This window comes from Chiloscyllium punctatum, chromosome 4 (genome assembly GCF_047496795.1).
Source record: "Chiloscyllium punctatum isolate Juve2018m chromosome 4, sChiPun1.3, whole genome shotgun sequence".
NCBI lineage: Eukaryota > Metazoa > Chordata > Chondrichthyes > Orectolobiformes > Hemiscylliidae > Chiloscyllium > Chiloscyllium punctatum.
In genome coordinates, this window is record NC_092742.1 from 1,484,168 (window position 1) to 1,505,495 (window position 21,328).

At 43.7% G+C, this 21,328-nt stretch overlaps 1 protein-coding gene across 7 annotated transcripts in view; it reads right to left on the reverse strand.

The window, feature by feature from the left end:
- Window positions 1-21,328, reverse strand: part of syne3 (spectrin repeat containing, nuclear envelope family member 3) — a 107,381-nt gene that overhangs the window by 67,675 nt on the left and 18,378 nt on the right. For all 7 annotated transcript variants that reach the window (XM_072567949.1, XM_072567948.1, XM_072567947.1 and 4 more), the window contains 3 exons: window positions 20,961-21,125; window positions 14,990-15,316; window positions 8,827-8,963 (listed from right to left, as the gene is read on the reverse strand). In XM_072567949.1, the coding sequence (XP_072424050.1) occupies window positions 8,827-8,963; window positions 14,990-15,316; window positions 20,961-21,125 (629 nt within the window). The remainder of the gene's footprint in view (window positions 1-8,826; window positions 8,964-14,989; window positions 15,317-20,960; window positions 21,126-21,328) is intronic.

Sequence of the window (21,328 nt, forward strand, 5' to 3'; positions counted from 1 at the left end):
GACAACAGAACAGCCTCTGGAAAAATGCATCTACAACAGGAAAACTTGAGAGACGAATGTCACTTCTCCCCTTTCCCCAGAACACAGCTAACACGATCAGTGAAGCTAGTTAACAAGAATCTCACATTGGTAGACAATGCAAGCAAGGAGTTGGAAATCAATCCAGAGGGTCATATGGACAAACTGTGTTCTATACAGACACTTTATGTGTATATGGAGGCCACGGCTACCTCAACATTGTTGCAATGGAGCAGATCAGATTCTGAAGAAGGGTCATATCAGACTCGAAATATTAACTTTCTCTCTCCACAGAGGCTACCAGACCTGAGTTTCTCCAGAATTCTGTCTTTGCATCAGATTTATTGAATTCAATTGCACCAAGGCTTTCAAAAGTGAGATAACCAGAGTTCAGAGGCAGTATGTTCTTGTTACTGATGGGTAAGGCCAGTAGAGTTGAGGAACAATGAATGAATAAAGATATTGAGGCTCTGAGCAAGAACAAGGAGGCGGCATGGGTCAGGTATATATAGTGGGATCAAGTGAATCCCTTAAAGAATCTAAAGGGTGTAGGGGCATTCTTAAGAAGGAAATCAGAGAGCAAAAAGGAAATATGAGATAATCTTCCAGACCTCTGGAAACGCAGAGTTACAGGGACATGGTGGGAATGTTCATTGTGGATTCAATGGGCCAAACGACCCGCTTCCATACTGTGGGGATTCTATGATTCCAGGACATTATGGGAACGTATGGTTCCCAAAGCAGAGATAGTTCTATCATCTGCAGCCACAGGTGAGGTGCCAGAGGACTGGAGGGCATCGTCAACCACATCTGGGGGGAAATTGCAGTCCTTGAAGGAGGCCATCTGGGTTGTACAGTTTTGGAACTGGTCCTCCTGGGAGCAAATGCGGCGGAGACGAAGGAATTGGGAATATGGGATGGCGTTTTTACAGGGGGCAGGGTGGGAGGAGGTAGCTACCTCGACTACACCTCCTCCCACCCTGCCCCCTGTAAAAACGCCATCCCATATTCCCAATTCCTTCGTCTCCGCCGCATCTGCTCCCAGGAGGACCAGTTTCCAAAACCGTACAATTACCTCCTTCTTCAAGGACGGCAATTTCCCCCCCAGACGTGGTCAACGATGCCCTCCACCGCATCTCTTCCACTTCCCGCTCCTCCGCCCTTGAGCCCCGCCCCTCCAACCGCCACCAGGACAGAACCCCACAGGTCCTCACCTACCACCCCACCAACCTCCATGTACAGCGTATCATCCGCTGTCATTTCCGCCATCCCCACCACCAGGGATATGTTTCCCTTCCCTCCCCTATCAGTGTTCCGAAAAGACCACTCCCTCCGTGACTCCCTCGTCAGGTCCACACCCCCCACCAACCCAACCTCCACTCCTGGCACCTTCCCCTGCAACCGCAAGAAATGCAAAACTTGCACCCACACCTCCCTCCTTACTTCCCTTCAAGGCCCCAAGGCACACTTCCATATCCGCCACAAATTCACCTGCACCTCCACACACATCATCTATTGCATCCGCTGCACCCGATGTGGCCTCCTCTATATTGGGGAGACAGGCCGCCTACTTGCGGAACGTTTCAGAGAACACCTCTGGGACACCCGGACCAACCAACCTAACCACCCCGCAGCCCAACACTTCAACTCCCCCTCCTACTCCACCAAGGACATGCAGGTCCTTGGACTCCTCCATCGCCAGACCATAGCAACACGACGGTTGGAGGAAGAGCGCCTCATCTTCCGCCTAGGAACCCTCCAACCACAAGGGATGAACTCAGATTTCTCCAGTTTCCTCATTTCCCCTCCCCCCACCTTGTCTCAGTCAAATCCCTCAAACTCAGCACCACCTTCCTAACCTGCAATCTTCTTCCTGACCTCTCCACTCCCACCCCACTCCAGCCTATCACCCTCACCTTGACCTCCTTCCACCTATTGCATTTCCAACGCCCCTTCCCCCAAGTCCCTCCTCCCTACCTTTCATCTTAGCCTGCTGGACACACTTTCCTGAAGAAGGGCTTATGCCCGAAACATCGATTCTCCTGTTCCTTGGATGCTGCCTGACCTGCTGCGCTTTTCCAGCAACACATTTTCAGCTGGAAAGATCTTTTGACGAGGACTCATCTACTGAGGTAGTGTGGGCCGAGGTTAGAAATAGGATAGGAGGTCACACTGCTGAGAGTTTTTATAGGCCTCCGCAAAGTTCCAGGGATATGGAGGAGAGGATTAGCAAATCGCTTCTGGGCAGGGTGAAAGGAACAGGGTAGTCATTATGGGAGACTTTAACTTCCCCAACATTGACTGGGAACACTAACTCTAGTACGTCGAATTGATCAGTTTTTGTCCAATGTGTGCAGGACGGTTTGACACAGTATGTTGAAGGGCTGACAAGAGGGGAGGTTGCATTGGATCTCGTGCTTGGTAACAAACCAGACCAGGTGTTTGATTTAGTGATAGGTGAGCACCTTGGACAGAGTGACCATAATTCAGCTACATTTAGTTTAGCGATGGAAAGGAATAGGTACAGGCCACAGAGCAAGTGTTATAGATGGGGAAGGGCAATTATAATGCAATGCAAGACTTAGAAAGCATAGAATGGGGCAGCAAAATGCAGGGGATGAGGACAATCGAAATGTGGAACTGGTTTATGGAACAGATATTGTGTGTCCTTCATAGGTATGTCTCTGTCAGGCAGGGAGGAAATATTATTATAGGGAAACTGTGGTTTACTAAAAAAAATTGCACCTCTTGTGAAGGGAAAGAGGGAGGCTTATGTGATGTTGAGACAAGTTGGTTCAGATGCAGTGATGGAAAGTTACAGAGTAGCTAGGAAGGATTTAAAGAGAGAGTTAAGAAAAGCAAGGAGTGGACATAAGCAGTCTTTCGCAGGTAGAATAAAGGAGAAGTCTAAAGCTTTCATTAGGTACTTGAGGAATAAAAAGTTGACTCGGGTAGGAATAGGGCCTATCAAAAACAGAAGTGGGAAGTTGTGTGTGGACCCTGTGGAGATCGGAGGGGTGCTAAACGAATATCTCTCATCTGTTTTCACTCAGGAAAAGGAAAATATTGTAGAGGAGAATGTTGTAGGGAGACTTGATAAACTGCAGAATTGGGCTGAAATGTGGCAAATGGAGTTCATTGCAGATAAATGTGAAGAATAACAGGAAGGCAGAATACTTGATAGACATACAAGATGATCAGAGGTTTAGATAGGGAGGACTGAGAGAGTCTTTGTCCTTAGATGATCATGTCTCCTTATATGAAAGTCATAGCTGCAAATTGAGAAGTGATAGATTTAAGACAGATGTCAAAAGCAGGTTCTTTACTCAGAGTGGTAAAGGCATGGAATGCCCTGCCCTCCAACGTAGTTAACGCAGCCACATTCGGGGCATATAAACAGTCCTTGGATAAGCATATGGATAATGATGGGATAGTGTACGGTGACGGACTTAGATGAGTTCACAGGTCAGCACAACATCGAGGACCGAAGGACCTGTTCTGTGCTGTATTGTTCTAAGATTGCACAAGCTTGGGGGGCCGAAGGGCCTGTTCCTGTGCTGCATTGCTCTTTATTACAAAGGGAGTTTGAGCAGTTGGATCAATGGGCCAAGGAGTGGCAGACGGAGTTTAATTTGGATGAATGAGATATTACATGTTGGTAAAGCAAATAAGGGCAGAAATTGTACAGTTAACGGCAGGGCCCTGGGTTGTACTGACAAACAGAGACACCTCGGGGTTTAGGTACATAGTTCTTTGAAAATTGCACCACAGGTAGACAGGGTGGTTATGATGGCGTTTGGAGCACTTGCCTTCATTGTTCATACCTTTGAGCGTAGGTCCCGAGATGTTATAATGCCACAGTACAGGACAGTGTGTGCAATTCTGGTCTTCCTCCTATAGGAAGGATATTGTGAAACTTGAAAGGGTTCAGAAAAGCTTTGCAAGGACATTGCCAGGGAAGGAGGATTTGAGCTAAAGGGAGAGGCCGAATAGGCTGGGGCTGTTTTCCCTGGGGCATTGGATACTGAGGGGTAACCATATAGAAGTTGATAAAATCATGAGGGGCACAGATAAAGTAAATGGCCAAGATCTTTTCCTTGGGGTGGGGGAGTCCAGAACTAGAGAGCATGGGTTTAAGGTGAGGGGAAAAGATCGAAAAGGGACTTAAGGGGGTAACTGCTTCACGGAAGAGTGATGCGTGCATGGAATGAGTTGCCAGAGGAAGTGGAGGAGGCTGGTACAATTACAATATTTAAAACACACCTGGATGGGTGTATGAATAGGAAGAGTTTAGAGGGATATGGGTCAAGTGCTAAAAAAAAGTGGGACTAGATTAATTTAGGGTGTCTGGTCGGCATGGATGAGTTGGACTGAAGATTCCATGCCGTACATCTCTATGGCTCTACGACTTTGGTAAGGTCACATCTGGAATACTCTGCACAGTTCTGGTCTCCCTATTAGAGGAGGGATATTATTAAAGTGGAGAGGGTTCAGAAAAGATTTATGAGGATATTATCTGGACTTGGGCTAAAAGGAGAGTTTGAGTAGGCTGGGGCTACTTTCCCCTGGAGTGTCGGAGGCTGAAGGGTGACCTTATAGAGATTTATAAAATCATGAGGGGCATGGGTAAGGCCTTTTGCCCCAGGTTAGGGGAGTCGAAAACTAGAGACCATAGGTTTAAGATGAGAGGGGAAAAGATTTAACAAGGACCCGAGGGTCAACTTTTTTATGCAGAGGAATGAGTTGCCTGGGAAGTGGTGGAGCCTGGTACATTTAAAAAGGCACCTAGATGGATACAAGATTAGGAAAAGTTTAGACGGATTTAGGCCAAATGCTGGCAAATGGGACTAAACTAGTTTAGGATATCTGGTTGGCATGGACAAGTTGGACCGAAGGGTCCGTTTGCGTGCTGTATAACACTGTGACCAGCCAGATATTGGATACAGGCTCTAATACAGTAGAAGAGTTACAGACAGCAAGGGTGAGGATGAATGTGCTTTTAATAAATCTATATGTCACAGAAAACAAGATTGGACAGCAACTGTAGATGAAAGATTTCCAAAAATGTCCGAGGAATAGCTAAAAGATTCCTCAGACGTGATTCAAAATCTGATAATGAACATGAAATGAAACAGTAGGATTCTTTAAGTGATGTGTGTCACACAAGATTGGGACGCTTAAGGAACTGTAGTAATGTCAAGGAACTTCAGTGACAGACTATTCGTTGTGAATTCAGTTGACAGTCCTGTGTTGCAAGTTGAAAACTATCAAGCATCATCTGATGCCTTCTATTGGTTCCACAATTTCCAATTTTCTGGGAGTAGTCACCACCTCTTCACCATAGATAAGTCACCCCTCCATACCACTATCCTCCATCAAGATGGTCAGAAGACTCTCTGCTTCTTCCTTGAAAAGAGGCCTGATTAGTCCCTACCCACCACTGCTCTCCTGTGCTTGGCTAAACTCATTACTACTTTGAACAATTTGGGCGTAAGGGCACAGAAGTTAGGCTACAATTATATAAAATCCTGGTTAGAACTCACTTGGGAGTACTGTGAATAGATCAGGATAACACCTTAGGCGAGAGAAATTGGCCTTGGATGGAATGCAAGGTAGGTGTACAAGAATGATACCCAGACTTCAGGGGTTAGGTTAGGTTAGGTTATCCCTGTTTTTCACTAGAATTTAGGAGATCAAGGGCTATGTTAGTTGAAATGTTCAAGATAATAGAAAAAAAGCAGGATTAATAAAGATAAATTACTTCCACTGGTTGAGGATTCTAAACTGGGCACATTGTTTAAATTTAGGCCAGACCACTCAGGAGAGTTGTTAGGAAGCATTTCTACATATTTCTCCTGTTTCTATGTTCCATTAACTTATTTCACTTTATCAAGTCAAAGGTGTGGCTATGGGTATGCAAATAACACTTTTTCCAAAGTTTTAGATGCCACTGCCTGCTCTTGTCTGGAATTGGAAAAAATGATCAGTTTTGTCTCCACTTTCCATCCTTAATTTCACCTGGTCCATCTCTAACTCTTCCTCAACTTAATTGTTTCCATTTCTGAGGATAGGTTGTCGACCATTACCCATTTCAAACCCACCAACTCCCATCTCGACTGCACTTCCTCACATCTGCAAGGATTTAATCCATTGCCCCAGTTTCTTTGTGCCCTTCACTGTATCTGTTCAAATAATGCCACCTTCCACCAGCATACCTCTGGCATGTAATTTTTTTTCCTCAACAGAGGATTCAGTCCAAGTCTGCTCTGCCATTTAACACAATCATGGCTGATCTCATCATGGCCTTAAATTCTGTTTTCTTGCCTGCTTCCCTTAATCTTTTATGAACATCCTTTATTGAAAAAGACGACCATAAGACATTGGAGCAGGTAGCCATTCAGCCCATCAAGTCTGTACCACCAGTCAATGTATCACAGCTGATCTGATCATCCTCAACTCTACTTTTCCCCATAACCATTAATTCCTCTCCTGATTACAGTCAGAGAAAAAGAGACTGAGAGAGCGCCATACAGCATTAAAAATATCTGTCTCTGTTTTGAATGTACTCCATGACCCAACCCCTATGGTAACAAATTCTACAGATTCACTGCCCGCATAGAAATATTTCCTCTTCACCTCTATCTTAAACCTATGATATCCATACCCTCTGGTCTGGTACACTCTCACTTGGGGGAACAAATCTTTTTGCATCTACACTTGTAATCTATGACCCTAATAATATAGTTCAGAATACTGTGTGCTTATAAACTGCTCGATTCATCTGTCTCACCATCTTCAATGGCCTGTGCACCTTTGTACATATGTTCCTCTGCTCCTGCATCCTTTAACAATTGGATCCCCAATATTACCTTATCTTTCATGCTCTTCTGAACAATTGAAGCAAGTCATCCCTGCTCCTGTACTGGAATCCTCTCACTATTAAGGCTGATATGCCACTTGACCTCATCATCACCTTCACGACCCGTGGACATGGACACTCAGGTCTCTTTGTACCTTCACCTTTCCCAAGGTGGCAGAGTTACTCAGTGGTTAGCACTGCTGCCTCACAGTGCCAAGCACTAGGGTTTGAGGCAGTGCCAACTGCCTCAGGCAACTGTCTATGTGGAGTTTGCACTTTCGCCCAATATCTGTGCAGGTTTCCTCCAGGTGTTCCAGTTCCTCCCACACTCCAAAAATATGTAGGTTTGATGAACTGGCCATGCTAAATTGCCCATAGTGTCCAGGGCTGTGCAGGCTAGTTGGGTTAGCCACTGAAAACGCAGGGTTACAGGGATAGAGTCAAAGGCGCTTCGGGGGGTTGGTGCAGACTCGAAAGGCCAAATGGCCTGTTTCTGAACTTAGGGATTCAATGATTCTAACACATTTCAGATAATAATCTGTCTTCCTATTTTTGCTCCCCAAGTAAATAATCTCATATTTATCCATGCATTTGGTCCCTCAGTCAGCCTGTCCAAATCACACTGAAACATCTCTGTATCCTCCGCACAGCTTGCCCTCCTACCCAGTTCATCTTGTAAATAGCTGGGGTCCAAGCACTGATCCCTGCTCTACCCAACTAGTTACTGTCTGCCACTTGGTTAAAAAAGCTCACAAAATCCCATTCTTTCTTTTCCTGCATGCCAACCAGTTCTCTATCCACCACCCCCAATCTCATGCACTTTAATTTTACACAATCACTTATGTGGGACCTTACTTGAAAGTGGAGTCGCAGGTAGATAGGATAGTGAAGAAGGCATTTGATATGCTTTCCTTTATTGGTCAGAGTATTGAGTACAGGATAAAAACAATGACTGCAGATGCTGAAAACCAAATACTGGATTAGTGGTGCTGGAAGAGCACAGCAGTTCAGGCAGCATCCAACGAGCAGCGAACTCGACGTTTCGGGCAAAAGCCCTTCATCAGGAATAATTCCTGATGAAGGGCTTTTGCCCGAAACGTCAATTTCGCTGCTCGTTGGATGCTGCCTGAACTGCTGTGCTCTTCCAGCACCACTAATCCAGTATTGAGTACAGGAGTTGGGAGGTCATGTTGCGGCTGTACAGGAAATTGGTTAGGTCACTGTTGGAATATTGTGCGTAATTCTGGTCTCCTTCCTATCGGAAAGATGTTGTGAAACTTGAAAGGGCTCAGAAAAGATTTACAAGGATATTGCCAGGGTTGGACGATTTGAGCTATAGGGAGGGGCTCAACAGGCTGGGGCTGTTTTCCCTGGAGTGTCGGAGGCTAAGGGGTGACCTCAGAGGTTTACAAAATTATGAGGGGCATGGATAGGATAAATAGACAAAGACTTTTCCCTGGGGTCAGGGAGTAAACAACTAGAGGGCATAGGTTAAGGGTGAGAGGGGAAAGATATAAAAGAGACTTAAGGGGCAACTTTTTCCACGCAGAGGGTGGTACGTGTATGGAATGAGTTGCCAAAGGATGTGGTGGAGACTGGTACAATTGCAACATTTAAGAGGCATTTGGATGGGTATATGAATAGGAAGGTTTGGAGGGATATGAGCCGGGTGCTGGCAGGTGGGACTAGATTTGGTTAGGATATCTGGTCGGCATGGACGGGTTGGACCGAAGGGTCTGTTTTCATGCTGTACATCTCTATGACTCTACTGAAAGCCTTCTGAAAGTCCAAGTAAACCACATTCACTGGCTTGCCCCATCAACTCTACTCATTACATCCTTGAAAAATTCCAGGAAATTTGTAAATCCATGCTGACTTTGTCTGATCTGCCAGTGCTTCCAAATGTTCTGCACACCAACCTTTCATTTGGAATAAAAATGTGCTGTTACCTTTTATACTCTCGAATTACACTCAGGACTTTGTTAGAAAGCTCTTCTTCATTCTGAGAGGATCTGCAAAATTCTTTCAATTTAAGCTGAAGCTCTTCCATTCTTGGCTCTTCTGCTAAAATTGAAGACCTGGTGAGCTGGGACATAAAGAAAACAAAGAGCAAGGTGAAAGAAAATCTTGCTGAGATTGCACAAAACATGAGGTGGTGCAGACCAAGCTTCAGTGGCATTTTACTGATGTGGACTTCAGCATAGGGAACAAATCTGGATGTAAGTTTGCTCACTGAGCTGGAAGATTCGTTTCCAGTGAAGCACTAATGTTCATGACCGACTTTCTATTTATGTGTTTAGGTTTCCTTGTGTTGGTAATGTCATTCGCCGTGGTGATATCATTTCTTGTTCTTTTTCTCAGAGGGTGGTAAGTGGGGGTCAAAGTCGATGTGTTTGTTGGTATAGTTCCAACATGTCTTCCATAGCCACCAGGATAAATGAACATCAACTAGCTATAAAAAGACATGACCCTCTCTCACTAATATCCCTACATACGGATGAGGAAGGACACCACTTCAACTGGGAGAACACATCCCATCCTCGGACAAACCAAACAGAGACATGCACAAGAATTCCTAGAAGCATGGCATTCCAACCAGAACTCTATCGACAAATACAACTAACTTAGACCCCATTTACCACGGTCTGAGAGAAAGAACAGGAAATGACATCACCACAGGAAATGATGTTACCAACACAAGGAAACATAAACACATAAATACAAAGCAGGTCACTAACACCAGTGCTTCACTGGAGGCTCACTGATGTTATCTCGTGTGGTGATGAAACATCTGAAAACGAACCTTCCAGGTCAGGAAGCAAACTTACATCCAGAGCCTCAACCTGAGCTACAAATTTTCTCAAAACTCGCTAACAGGAAACAAATCTGCAAAATCACAGTGAGAGATGAAGGTTTGGCAAGCAGACTTCAGGAGGGTGCAGCATGTTTAAGCTTTTGGCCCATTATCCTGCAAATTAGCCTTAATGTTCAATTGTCTTTAAAAGGTTCTGATGGTCTCTAGCAAATTGTTCTGAACCTTAAGAACAAATTCCTTCAGGCGATATCATTCTCTTCTAGTTCTTTTGCCTTCTGAAGATTGGTGCTGTTCAAATCATTATTTCACTTGGCTGCAAATTCCAATAACAATTACACCTTAAACCTTAATAGTGTCAAGACTCTAATCTGATGATCAGTACAGTATTTTACTCTCATCTTTCTGCCCTTTCTGGCATTTTGTTTGAAAAGATTGATTGTAAAGCTGGTCTCAATTCAGTCCTTGGCTGCAATAATTTTTAACTGAGAAAACTTTAGGTTGAAAAAGGTTTGTCTCAAGTATAAGTGGCTAAATTGTGCTCTCCACCCAAGTTCAAGTCATTTAGACTATTGTTATATGAAAACCAAGAAAGCATTTGTCTCAACATGGCCTTCTGGAGGATTCTGCTACATCAAGGCAGTGCTTAAAATTTGTTCAAAAGTGTTGCCAGGGTTGTGATCACGGTTATTACATATTGCTACTTCTCCTGAAGGTGGTGGTGAGGACTTGCAGTCCTTTGAGTACACCTACAATACCATTTGGAAGGGAGCTCTAGGAATTGACCCAGTGGCAGTCATGGAATGGTGATACAGTTTAAAATCAAGATGGTGTGTGACTTGGGACACCTTGCAGGTTATGGTATAACCATGGCATTTGATGCCTTTCTCTTTCTAGGTGGTAGAGTTTGTGAATTTGGAAGGTGCTGACTAAGAAGCCTCAGTGAGGTACTACAGTGCAGCTTGTAAATGGTACCACATTGTAGCTACTGTGCGGGGGTGGTGAAGGGAGTGAATGTTGAAAGTGATGGATATGGTACAAATCAAGTTGGCTGCTTTATCGTGGATGGTGCCAAGCTTCGTGAGTAATGTGGGAGCTGCATTCATTTAGACAGGTTTGGACTACTCCATCACACTCCTGGCTTGTGCTTTGTAGATGGAGGACAGGCTTTGGGGAGCAGGATTCTAATTACTTGCCCTAAAATTCCTAGTCTCTGACCTAATCTTGTAGTCACTGTATCTATTTAGGCTGGTCAAGGATATCGATTGTGATATGAGCCCAAGCTGTTAAAGATAGCATTTGCATGGATAGAGATTAGCTAACAAATGGAAGGCAAAGTTGGGAAGGTGGTGCGTGTGTGTGTGAGCGTAAAGCAGGGGGGTGGGGGGGGGGGTATTTTCAGGATGGCAACCTGTAACTAATATTGTGCCACAGGCATCAGTGCTGGGGCCACCATTATTGACAATATCTATTAATGACATGAATGAGGAAAAAGAGTGTATTTTGCTCAGTTTGCAGATGCAACCAAAATAGATGGAAAGGCAAGTGATGAGGGTGACACAAAGAGTCTGCAGAGGAATATGGATAGGTTAAGATCAAAAGTTGGCAAAAAAATCTTGGCAGATGGAATATAAGGTGAGACAATGAGAGGTTATACATTTTGGCTTGCTGAATAGAGCAATTGAATCTAAGTTACATGGAGAAAGACTAAAGGAAGATAGAACACAGAGATATGGAAGCTCTCACCCACAAATTACAAAATGTAACATCCTAGCTTAACAGTTAATAGAGAAGACAAATGGAATGTTGACCTTATTTCAAAGAGATTGGAATAGGGAAGTTTTGCTAAAACTGTACAAGGCACTAGTCAGACCACAGCTGAAATACTGTGAACAGATTTGGGGTCCCTTTTCTATGCCACTTTTGAGAAGATTTGTAGCTCAAAAACTTAGAACCCTTATTTATGAAATGACATATTGACTTTGGAAGAGTCCAAGAGAGTCATTAGGCTGATCCCAGAGATGGAGAGACTGTCTTTACCAGTAGAGGTAAAGTTGACTGAACTGGTGGAACTTAGAATAATGAGAGGTGACCTTATTGACAAGATTCATAGGTGATTTGACAGGGTAAATACAAAAGGTTCTTTCTCCTTGTGGGAGAGTCTGGGACCAGAAGCCATAATATCAGAAGGTAGCAAAGTGGAGTTGAGGTTTCTCAGATCAGCTACAATCTCATTGAAGGGCAGAGTCCACTTCTACACTTATGTCTCACGGTCCAAAATCTGACAGATCTTTCCTGATGACTGCACAATGTTCAGCACCATTTGTAATTCATCAGATCCTGAAGCAGTCCACGTTGAAATGCAGCAAGACCTGAACAATGTCCAAGTAGCAAGTAACATGCGCACCACACAAATTCCAGGCTACAATCATTTCTTACAAGAAAGAATCCAATCATCCTTCCTTTATATTCAATGGCATTGCCATCGCCGAGTCCCCCACTATACTAGCAGTTAACACTAAATAAAAACTGAACTGGACCAGCCACATAAATACGATGGTTACAAGAGCAGATCAGAGGTTGGGAATGCTGCAGCATGTTACTCACATCCTGACTTCCCAAAGCCTGTCCACCATCTACAATGTACAAGTCAGGAGCATGATAGAACACTTTGCAATTACCTGAGTGACTCAAAAGTCATGATATCATCCAGGACAAAAAAGCCTGCTTGACTAGTATCCCATCGGCCACGTTAACCTTGAACATTCATTCCCTTCATAACAACACAGTGATGTGCACCATCTACTAGATACATGCAAGTAACTTAGCCAGGTTCTTTCAACAGCACCTTCTAAACCTACAACTTCTAACACCTACAAGAACAAGGACAGCAACTGCATGGGAACAGCATCCCCTGTAAGTTGACCTCTTACACCACAAACCATCCCGTTTGAAACTATATCACCATTCCTGCACTTGGTCAAAATCCTGAAATTGTCTCCTGAACAGCACCTATGGGTATCCACACACTCACTGACTGCTGTAGTAGCCAATTGCCCACTCCTTCACAGGTTAATTATGATTGGAAAATAAATGCTTGTCTAGCTCGTGACACCACACTCCATGAACACAAAAATGGAAATTCTATAGGACATTAATGAATCACATTGAAATTTATCATAATCTGATTTCATCATTATTCATCAGACTGAACATTTCATTCCAAATCTATTAATTTACACGAACAATTATTGAAGTGAGATCATTGCATGGGAGCATTTGACCAGGCTCTGGGATTTCTAGTTGATTAACATCACCATTTTGCTGCCACCCATTATCTTAAAACTGTATGATATAATCATTCCTGAATGGATACTCCTCAAAGCTGTCTGCTTTTTTACTTCCCTGACCATTTTCCATTCTTTGATCCAAGAGTGTTTTTTTCCCTTCTTGGCTTCTTATAAATTGAATAAGAAGCCGGTTAAGCAAGTTCAGGAAAATGTTCACTTACTCTTTCTGCATGTTTGTCAGCAGCTGATAGCTCCCATGATCATTAGTCTATATCTAGTCTTCATTCATTGTATACAGCTGGCTGCTTCTTTCTTGCTACACTTTTCTTCCACTTCATGCTCTCTACAGATTTATGTTTTTATCCCCTTAGCTTCTGCCTCAATCTACATTCATTCTGTTTTGACCCTAATTTTCATTTTGCTCATGCTGTGCCATGCTATAAAGAGAATGCTAAGAAGCTGCAGGGTGACTGACACAGACTGGCATATGTATGGTTATCCACTTTGGTCACTAAACAGGAAGGCAGATTATTATCTGAATGATGGCAGTTTAGGAAAAGGTGAGTTGCAGCGAGACCTGGGTGTCATGGTGGAACAGTTGATGAAGGATGGCACGCAGGTGCTGCAGGCAGTGATGACAGCTAATGGCATGTTCTCCTTCATAGCAAGAGGAGGAGTGTATCGGAGTAAGGATGTCTTGCTGCAGTTATACAGGGCCTTGGTGAGGCCACACCTTCAGGATTGTGTGCAGTTTTGGTCTCCAAGTCTGAGGAAGGACATCCTTGCTACTGAGGGAATCCAGCGAAGGTTCACCAGACTGATTCCCAGATAGCAGGACTGACAGATGGGGAAAGACTGGATTGACTGGGCTGGGCTTGTACTCACTGGCATTTACAAGAATGGGGGGCGGGGGGTTATAGAAACATATAAAAACCTGATGAGATTGGACAAGCTAGATGCAGGGAGCATGTTCCCGATGTTGGGGATGTCTAAGAACAAGGGGTCACAGTCTAAGAATAAGAAATAAGCCATTCAGGACTGAGACGAGGAAGAATTTCTTCACTCAGAGTTGTGAACCTTTGGAATTCCCTTCCGCTGGAAGCTGTTGGGGCCAGTTCATTAAATATATTAAGAGGGAGCTGAACATGACCCTTGCAGCTAAAGGGATCAAGGGGTACGGATGGGGGCAGGAATGGAATACTGAGATTGCATGATCAGCCATGATCATATTGAATGGTGGTGCAGGCTCGAAGGGCCAAATGGCCTATTCCTGCAGCTATTTTCTATGTTTCTATATTAATTGGTACAGCAATCCCACCCACCCTTCATGCATTCCTATCCACTTTATACCCTGCAGTGCTGAGCTGTCAGCACCTTTTTTTTAAAGCACCAACTCCAAATGCTTCGGAATTGGGCGACAGGTTTAGACAGTACATTTGGATCAGCTCAGGCTTGGAGGTCCAAAGGGCCTGTTCCTGGGCTGTACATTTTCTTTGTTCTTTGTAAATAAGACATTTTGTTTCTGTACCTTACATGTACAGAAACATGTCATTTTTTGTTTAAGCTTCAGGTGCAACATAAGGAGTTAGCAAGTGATCCTATTTCAAACTAGTACACTAGCTGGAGCAAGATCTTGGAAATTAATACAGAACCTAGTGCTGCAAATCTTTAACATCCAAAATATGAACAGGAAATGTTGAAAAAAATTGACAGATCTGGGAGCAATGGTGACGAGAGAGACAGAGCTCATATTTCAAATGCAGGAGTCTGGAGGTAAAGATCCTATTTCAGGAGAAAGGCAACGAGGAGGCACAGCACATACTTAAGGTCTGGAATTCACTACAGTGGAAGCAAACTCAAATATAACTTTCAAAATGAATTGATAAATACCTGAAGAGAAGATAAAATTACTTTATGGGAGAGTATGTGAGTTAGATTAGCTTAGCTATAAACTGAATGGATTCCTTCTGGTCATATTTTATACTTTCTACAATTTAATTTCCAACTTACAAGACATTTGCACCACGCAGTTTCCATCGTGTCATCATCTGGAGGCTGCAAATCTAAGCTCTGCAGCCAGTCCGCTAACTCGGCAACTTCTCTCTCCAGCTGCTCAGCCCTTGACTTGGATTCCAGCACAGAATGAAATCCAATCTCCAGTGGCACCTGATCTTGCTGGCAGCTCAGCTTCAGATTATTCCAGTTTGCTCTCAGCGTCTCCAGGTCTTTGGTGATGTGCTCAGCACCTAGAGGAGATGTACTGAGGATAACAGTCGTGGCCTGAACCTGCAGATTGTCCAGCTCTCCCTTTTTCCTGCTGACCTCATCACTCAGTTCCTGTGAATGGAGCAATGGAATTAAATCCAGGTTAATCAAAGTCTAAAGCACCAAGTCTCAGAATATGAGGCTGCATTCCCACAGAAGGATGTCAACCAGCTCTTAGACCATGTTCTACCATCCAATTAACTTCTGAGTGCAATTTAACTGCATATACTTCTGGTACATATCCTTTAATCTCTTTGGAAAACAACAGTCTATCATCTGAAAGTTCAGAGTAATAACAAATCTTGCGTTAACTTCATTTTTCAGAAAAGGCTATATAAATTTCTACTGCACTTTTTATGTTCAAGCACTTTTTCATGTCACTGTTGTAAACCTAGCTCCAATCTGTGACTACATATCCACTGTCCCAAAGTAGCCAACCAACGGAAATAGTCTTTATCTACAGAAACAAAAACACAAATTGCTGGATAAAACTCCATAGGTCTGGCTCCGTTTGTGGAGAAAAAGCAGAATTAATATTTCAGGTCTGGTGACCCATCTTCAGAACTTGATCTACATTATTCATTTTAGTTAACACAGGTACACATTTGTTTAAAAATTTCTTTGTACATTAAGTATATATGATGTCCAGGTCTTATTCTGGAGAATGTATGCTTCACTCCATTTGAGATTAAAATATCCTTCCAGAGATGTGGTTCCCAGAAATGCAAGTAGAACTCCAGGAGTGATACGACCAGGATGTTGAATAGATGAAGTCATTCAGATATAAAGAAAACAGCATTTTCACCTTTCCGAATACCACGAATCTCAACCTTGTCCAGTACACTAGTTAGCTCATTATTGCTCCCATCACTAAGCCAATTTCCTAACTAATTCAATTCTATGGAGTATGAGAGGCACCTATACATGGGAAGTACCATGTGGATGAAGGAGAGGTTATCCACTTTGGCTGCAAAAACAGACAGGCAGATTATCTGAATGGACACAGATTGAGAAAGGAGGAAGTGAAACGAGACCTGGGTGTCCTTGCACATCAACTGAAGGTGCAGCAGTTGGTGAAGGCGGCAAGTGGTATGTTTGCCTTCATAGCAAGAGGATTCAAGTACAGGAAGAGGGATGTCTTGTGTTAATTGGAAAAGAGGTTGGTGAGATCACACCTGAAGTATTGGTGCAGTTTTGGTCTCCTTATCTGAAGGAGAATTGTTCAAGCTGCGGAGGGAGTGTAGCAAAGGTTTACCAGACTTATCGGTGGGATGGCACTCCAAACATTTACTGGAACTGTCACATTACATGTCTATGACTCTACAAGTGGAAACAAAAAAGCTTTCTTATTCAGTCGGTGGATATACCTGCCAGAGAAGCGCAAAACTCAACCTTCTCTTGGGAGATAAGGCAGGGCAAGTGCTTGAAGTGTCACTGGAGGAGCACTTTGGAGCCAGTGATCATAGATATATTAGTTTTAAAGTAGTTCATGGAAAAGGACAGAATTGACCAAAAAATTAAAGTTCTAAATTGGAGTAAGGCCAACTTTGACAGTATTAGGCAAGAGTCACAGAGATGTACAGCATGGAAATAGATCCTGCAATCCAACTCATCCATGCTGACCAAATATCCTAAAATAATCTAGTCCCATTTGCCAGCATTTGACCCATGTCCCTCTAAACCCTTCCCATTCATATATCCATCCAGATGTCTTTTAAATGTTGGAATTATTCCAGTCCTCCACCACTTGCTCTGGCAGCTCATTCCATAAACGCAACATTCTGTGTGTGAACAAGTTGCCCCCTTAGGTCCCTTTCAATTCTTTCCCCTCTCACCATAAACCTATGTCCACTAATTTTGGATTCCCCTAAGGGGAAAAGGACCTTGTCTGTTCACCCTATCCCAGCCCCTCATGATTTTATAAACCTCTATAACGTCGCTCCACAGCCTCCAATGCTCCAGTGAAAATAGCCTGAGCCTGGACAGAAGGAGGAAGAGAGGTGACCTGATCGAGGTGTACAAGGTAATGAGAGGCATGGATAGAGTCGATAACCAGAGACTTTTCCCCAGGGCAGGACTGACTGCCATGAGGAGTCATAGGTTTAAGGTGTTAGGAGGAAGGTATAGAGGAGATGTCAGAAGTAGGTTCTTCATGCAGAGAGTTTTGAACGCATGGAATGCATTGCCAGCTGTGGTGGTAGAAGCAGAGTCATTAGGGACATTTAAATGACTGCTGGACATGCACATGGATAGCAGGGAATTGAGGGGTGCGTAGGTTAGATTAGATTAGATTACTTACAGTGTGGAAACAGGCCCTTCGGCCCAACAAGTCCACACCGCCCCGCCGAAGCGCAACCCACCCATACCCCTACACCTACCCCTTACCTAACACTACGGGCAATTTTGCATGGCCAATTTACCTGACCTGCACATCTTTGGACTGTGGGAGGAAACCGGAGCACCCGGAAGAAACCCACGCAGACACAGGGAGAATGTGCAAACTCCACACAGTCAGTCACCTGAGGCGGGAATTGAACCCAGGTCTCTGGCGCTGTGAGGCAGCAGTGCTAACCACTGTGCCACCGTGCCGCCCACGATAGGTTATTCTATTTTAGCTAAGGATTAATCCTCAGCACAACATAGTAGGCCGAAGGGCCCATACTGTTCTGTATTTTTCTATGTTCTATGTTTCAGACAGAAGAATGAAGACGGCATTTGGTACGCTTGCCTTTATTGGTCAGTGCACTGAGTATAGGAGTAGGGAGGTCACGTTGCAGCTGCACAGGACACTTTTAGAATACTGCATTCAATTCTGGTCTCGATGATCTTGGAAAGATGTTGTTGAGCTGGAGGGAATAGGCTGGGGCTACTTTTCCTGGAGCATCAGGGGCTGAGGGATGACCTTACAGAAGTTTACAAAATCACGAGGGACATTGAACGGGCAAATAGCCAAGGTTTTCTCCCCTGGGTAGAGTAGTCCAGAACTAGAGGGCATAGGTTTAAAGTGAAAGATTGAAAAGGGACATAAGGGGCAACATTTTCATCCAGAAAGTGGTGCCCTTATGGAATGAGCTGCCACATGTGGTGGTAAAGATTGATAAATTACAACATTTAAAAGGCATCTGGATGGGATTATGAATTGGGAGGGTTTACAGAGATATGGGCCAAATGCTGGCAAACGGGACTAGATTAATTTGGGATAACTGGTCAGCATGGATGAGTTTGACCGAAGGGTCTGTTTCTGGACTGTACGATTCTATGAATAAAGAGATAATAGAGTATATTCACTCGAAGAATGAGGGAAATTTCACCAAAACTATTAAATTCAAAAAGGACTCAACAGATACAGGAAGGAAGTTCTCAATGAGCAGGGAGTCCACAATTGGCATGGATGGCAAGGACCTGTTTAGGCCAAAGGGCCTGTCTCTCTGCTGTAGGACTCGAGAACGCCATGACAGTCTAAGGATATAGAAAAGTATCTTCACACAAAACAGTACTGAGCCTGTGGAATATTAACCCACAGGAAGTGGCTGAAGCCAAAGCACTGAATGTTGACAAAGTGGAGGTAGGTGTAGCTCTTCGTGCTAATAGAATGAAGGGTATGGGGAGAAAGCAGGAACAGTGTTCTGGATGCATGATCAGCTATGAACACAAAGGGTGAACAGACTCAAAGGGTGGAATGTCTACTCCTGCTCTCGTTTTCTGTTTTGGCCCATCCAGTCTGCACCACCAGACAATACCACTATCTATACTAGTCCTATTTTCCTGCACTAGGCCCATAGCCTTGAATGTTATGACATTTCATATGCTCAATCAAACACTGTTTAAAGGTTAGCAAGATTTTCCACCTCAACCGCCTCCCAGGCAATGCTTTCCAGATTCCTGCCATCCTTTGGTAAAATGATTTTTCTTCAAATCCCCTCAAGACCACCACCTTTCACCTTGAAAATTATGCCCCCTCGTTACTGACTCTTCAACTGAAGGGAACTTCTTTCATTCACCCCATGTCCACATCCTTCATAATCTTGTATACCTTTATTAAGTCCCCTCTCAATCTTCTCTGCTCCGAGAAAAAAAATACTCATTCCACCCTTGGGCGACTGTTTGTGTGGAGTTTGCACATTTTTCCTGTGTCTGTGTGGGTTTCTTACAGGTGCTCAGATTTCCTCCCACAATCCAAAGATGTGCAGTTAGCTGGATTGGCTATGTTAAATTGTCCATACTTTCCAGGGTTGCACAGGTGAAGTGAATTAGCCATGGGATATGCAGGGTTACAGGAATAGATTGGGCGGGGGGGGGGGGGGGTTGTCTGGAATGTTCTTCAGAGGGTGGGTGTGGACCCTATGGGCCAAATGACCTGCTTGCACATTGTGGGGATTCTACTCTATTCAATTTTTTAAAAGCAGAGTTTATCAAACTTTGCTTCATAGCAAAAATGCTTCATCGCAGGCAACGTCCTGGTGAATCTCTTCTGTGCCCCTGCCTGTGCAAGTCCTATGGTGTGGTGACCAGGTCTACACACAGTACTCAAGCTGTGGCCTGACCGAAGTTCTACACAGTTGCACTTAACCTCCCTGCTCTCATACTCAATACCACAGCTGATAAAGGCAAGTGTACTGTATGCCTTTATAAACATCCTATTAACCTCTGCTGCCACCTTCAGGAATCTGTACACAAGCACCCCAAGATCTCTCTGTTCCTCTGAGCTTCCTGCATTCATGACACACAAGATGAACTCTGCAAGTGGATTGCACTCTCACCTCCAAATTACAAGGTTGTGGTTTTAAGCCCTACTCCAAGTCTTGAACACAAGTAGGCATCTGTATCATGACATGTCCTGCTGAAGTGTTTTTGCTGACCACAGAATTGGCAATATCTATATCATCACTGACATTTTAATGAGATATTTCACAATCCTCAGAGGGAACAGGAATGCTGGGAAAAAAACATTTTCATTGTGAGATTGTGACATCTCCTGAAGTGTTCTTACTGACCACAAAACTAGCAAAGTTGTGCCAAATATAAACTTGCAATCAAAGTGTTTTTTTTCAGCATCCCCCTTCCCTCAGAGTATTGTGAAGTATCTCATTAAAATATCACTGATGGTACCTATAATCGATCTATCCCTTCACCTAGCTTCCCAGCTCACTTTAGCCAGCACTCCTTTATAATTGCTCTTATTTGAATGTGAAACACAAGGGGTGGATGATAGCCAATGGTATTCTTGCTAGACGATTAATCCCGATACCCAAGTCATGTTATGGGGATATGACTCTGAATGCCACCAAGGCCGATGGTGGAACTTGAATAGTAATATACTGGAATTAAGAGTTTAATGACAACCATGAAACCATTGCCAATTGTCAGGAAAATCCCATCTGGTTCGAATGCCCTTTAGAGAATGAAATCTGCCATGTGGCCAAATGTGACTCCAGATCAACAGCAATGTTTTCTTTGTAAATTCATTGACAGAATGCAGCATAGGCCAGCATTCAGTGCCCGTCCCACCATGTGGTTGACTCTTAATTACCCTTTGGGCAATTAGGAATGGGCAATAAATGGTGATCCAGCCAGTGACACTCAAGTCCCATGAATAAAAATGAAGTAAATTTTCTCCCTCAAAGTAAATCCAAAATTCCATCATCATTTATAATCAGCATTCCCATGGCACCTTAATTATGAAGTGTGTCTAATTGTACATTCTCAGATCATTTACCTTCAGCTCTCTAAATGATCTCTCCATCGGATTCTTTTTGTCTGTGCATGTGTTGCATTTATTAATTTTTTCCTTCATGCAATGCAGCCAGTTCTGGAATTCCTCCTGCATGTCTGCATATTCTTGATGCTCTTGTACAATCGCTTCCAAGATCTTCACCTTTTCCTAAAACAGGAAAATCAGTATTCAAGTCATTGTTCTCGCCATCAGTTTACTCTTTATCCATTTCCTCTTGGTTATGCAAGCAACCCCACCCATTCCAGGGAGGCAAATATTTTCCTACCCTCTGCCAGACTTTTCACAACTCCGGACAAAAAAAAAAAATCACACAAGGCCTCTTATTCTTTCACAAATTTCCTTGAATCTAT